This window comes from Cyprinodon tularosa, unplaced genomic scaffold (genome assembly GCF_016077235.1).
Source record: "Cyprinodon tularosa strain WSP-4 unplaced genomic scaffold, ASM1607723v1 ctg366, whole genome shotgun sequence".
NCBI classification, from domain to species: Eukaryota; Metazoa; Chordata; class Actinopteri; order Cyprinodontiformes; family Cyprinodontidae; genus Cyprinodon; species Cyprinodon tularosa.
Genome location: NW_024039081.1, coordinates 275,012 through 278,767, shown reverse-complemented (window position 1 = coordinate 278,767; position 3,756 = coordinate 275,012). Strand labels below are relative to the sequence as shown.

The following is a 3,756-nucleotide window of genomic DNA, read 5'->3' as shown; positions in this document are numbered from 1 at the left end:
CTCGCCTCTCGCCCGTAGACAGCTGGAGCACCAGCATCCCACGTGACCCCAGCTGCGATAAGCGTGATGGAAAATGGACGGATGTATTAACTATAAATGTAAACAAGGGCCCAAAGATCCCCGGGAACTTGGGGCAACTGCCTAGTATTGCCTAATGGTAAATCCCCCCTGAGTGAACATATAGTTTATTGAGACTGGAAGAACTTTGCTCTGTTCTTACATACAGTATATTGCCAACAGCAGAATCTCTTTCATGACTTCAGGTTTATAAAGTTTAACTGACCTGCACAACCTTTGGGATTAATTTAGCCAGAAGCTCTTTTTTACTTTTACTTCAGTAAAATATCCATTGAAAAAGTGAAACTCACTTAGTTGAGTAAAATTTCTGGCTTTTCCACCCACCCCTTTAGTAAGAGACACAAAAGATTGTTTAACTAAAAACATCTGACTGAGATCACACGCCTAAATTTAACTTCATTTATTGTTTTAGGAATATAATCTAATAAGTATAATTGCATTTGTTTGTGGAAAAGCTGAAAGAGAGGCTTTTTCATTATTGGGATCATTATTATGATGAGCTTTAAGCTTTTTCAATTCAAAATGTCAGAAGTAGTGTTGAGTTCCAGGCTATCATACAGCAGCCCAACAAAGCCTTTAGCAAACATGCAAACTGAACCGGACGATCGAGTCCGCCTCTTTGGAATTGGGCAAACCTAAAGAAACAAAATGACCCGATCGACCGGTTCAATCTGCATGTTTTCTGATCCAAAACAAGGCTTTGTTTTGGTCCACTCTATAAAACCTGGAACTCAACGCTATTTCTGACATTTTGAATATATAAAGCTTCCTGGATGGGAAGAGAAACGTCTTCAAACTTGGAAACAAAGTCCAGTGGATTGTTTTTTTTTTACTTTTTTGGAATGACCATGACCCGGATGACTGAGTATATTCACAAGCATGTTGTCATGGAAACTTGGTGATGAGAAAACAAGAGCCAGACCCCTAAAGAAGGACAATCCTCCCCTCCTGGCTTGGTATGTCAAACCGTCCCTTTTGCAGACTCACCTTAACTTCTTATAAATTCACAATCATTCATATGATCAGCTTAAAACTTTCTGTAACATTTCTTGACCTGGACTGACAGAGGATCAAAGGAAAAAAAAAAATTGGAGCCATTTTTTTTTTAACTTCAAATACCGCAGACATAAAAGAAAAATCTTTATTTATTCTAACAGTGTTTGTGATCAAATAAAGATCAACATCTTTAGGAGGAGACATCCAGAGCTGCTTGCAGTGGCTCCTGTGCCGCTCAGGCTCGTTTGCTTCTGCTGATGAAGGTTACAGTTCCAGCTGTGGCCATCTGGGGAGACAAAGAGGCAGAATGGAGAAGAAGAGTAAGGATAGCTGCAAAAATATAAATAATAATAATAAATATTTCCATTGGTCTCTAACCTCGATCATCTCGTCGCCTTGGATCTCTCGGACAGAAGTGAACTTGTTGGTCTCACATATCAGCTTCCCGTTTTCTTCCCTGACGGTGCACTGTTCCAAAACAGGAAAACTGCATGGATAAGTGGATCCTAACACACCCAGATGTTTCCCCCTGTCCCACTGATCTCTATTTATTCAATGGATTCTTGATTGAAGCCACTGCCCGCCATATTGGTTATCCTTACTCCCACGAATACGCGCTGTAAAAATGCCTAAATAGCATTTGGCTGCAAAAACAAGCAGTTTGTCGGCTATTGGAAGACCTTTTAACAAAAAAACTGACAGGAAAAGGGGTATGAGAGAGGGGAGAGACATGCAGGAAAGGACCACAGGCCAGATTCGAATCCGTGTCGCCCGTGTTAGGCTTATTCTTTTATACATCATGTGCATTGTGACTTTGTTAGCCAGATTAGAGATAATAGAAGGCTTTCCTTCACATTGTGGATGTCACCATATGGAAGGAGGTCATCTAAATAGGACAGCCTTCTTGTCTTTTAAAGATACACAGGATATGGGAACATCTTGGAGCCGGACTGATAGAGGAGAGCTATCTGTAATCCTTGGGCATGGATGGCGTGTCAGTTTCTGATACGGACAGCTAAGCATCCACCTGGTGCAACACATAGACTCATAAGGTATAAGAAGCAGGAGATGACCTTGTTCTGGGCTCAAACTTTGCCGGACGCTCGCGGAAGTGATTATTTAAGCCCACAGCTGTGCAAGCTCCAAGCATTCTCTCTGTCCTGTAACGACCTGATCTGGAATAAACTCTCACTTTTTTACTCCTGCTTTATAGTCCTTTTTTACGTGGTTTTACCCAGCTTAAGTGAAGTGTAGTAAATAAAGAACCGGTGGGGAAGTCCCAAGGCGCAACTGCCTTCAAGGGGACATAACTTCCTCATTTAATACCCGTGTTGAGAACTAAGGCCTCCGTACATGGGTCGTGCGCGCTAACCCCGGCACCACCTGCACGCCACTTTATGTAAAATCTGGAAATCATGTGTAAGATGTTATTACCATAACAATGTAATAAATACATGTATATAACATGTACATTTTCAATTTAGCACTTTTGGCAAATCAGTATTATTATGCTCCATTAACACATTCATTTTATTGTGATGGATTTGTATAATATGTTAGATTACATGACTTCATAATGACTATGCAATGTGACATGACTATTTTCTTATTATAAGTTAAAATAATATCTTTATGCTATAACATAACAGCAAGTGTGAGTCAAAGTGATGAATTTATCTTTATTTCTATCTAAATGAGAACATCATCGTTGTTCGATGCTGTAGCACACGGATTATTTACATTCTAGCTGACCAAATCTACGTTATGATAGTTATTGTGAAGTTCAATCAATAGCGCATATATTCACCTGTGAACTGATGATGTCTGTGTTACAGACCCTGGTTGAGCGCACTGAAGAATATATGAAAATAAAGAATAGAATCTTTTATTGTATTTTAAATAGGCTTAAAGGCTCTTAGGTCTTTTGTTCAAAAACAACAAACTTCCACAGCACCTCCTTTTCAAAAGTACTCCCAGCAGCCCTGCTTCTAACGGTTTGCTTTTTGCTGTAGTTCAGATGATCTTAGTTTTCTCTCCGTGGTCAAAGAGGAGCCCACCTGGAAATCACCTGGCTGCCCTATTCTCTGCCTCCGTTGTTCGCAGGAGGAGTTTTTATTGGTTACCTTCAACTTCCTGCCATCCAGAGAGCAGATTTCCGACTCCTTCCCGATGGAGAAGTGGTTGACCCTGGTGCAGAACGGAGTCTTCATGGTGCAGGTGAAGTCCATGCCATTCTGCTCGATCACCATCACTGGTTTCACATCCTTACGCATCTTCACGATGATCTCAGGAGCTCCTGTAAGGCAGGTTTAAACACTTCAGGTCGGTTCAAGAGGAGAGGGGAGCTTTATCTGGAATCCTCACCTATGACTTTGAGGAACTCCTCCAGGTTCTCCTCAGAATAGACCTTCCAGGTGCCGCTGAAGTCCATGTCTGCTGGTTGTGTTGTGCGTTCACAGGTTAAAGCCGCAGTGACACCAGCTGCTGGTTGGCATGTTGGGGACTCCCTGTTATGTGTCAGTGGGATTTCCTTTGAGAACTTTGCTTTCCAGCAGCGCAACACTTTCTGCATGCCTCATTACGCCGCCTTTCCTCACCGCGTTCCACACAAACATCATCATGTTCGTATGTCAGCGCAGCTTCGGTTTTTTCCAGTGAACCTTGTCCTCTGTAGGCTGCCTG

At 41.8% G+C, this 3,756-nt stretch overlaps 1 protein-coding gene across 1 annotated transcript; it reads right to left on the bottom strand.

Moving 5' to 3' along the window:
• Positions 1–1,166: 1,166 nt before the first annotated feature.
• LOC119790509 (fatty acid-binding protein 10-A, liver basic-like) lies at positions 1,167–3,756 on the bottom strand. The gene is made up of 4 exons (XM_038296057.1): positions 3,439–3,756; positions 3,198–3,370; positions 1,453–1,542; positions 1,167–1,360 (listed from the first exon to the last, which is right to left on the bottom strand). The coding sequence occupies exons 1-4, from the start codon at positions 3,644–3,646 to the stop codon at positions 1,310–1,312; spliced, it is 522 nt and encodes a 173-aa protein (XP_038151985.1). The 5' UTR covers positions 3,647–3,756; the 3' UTR covers positions 1,167–1,309.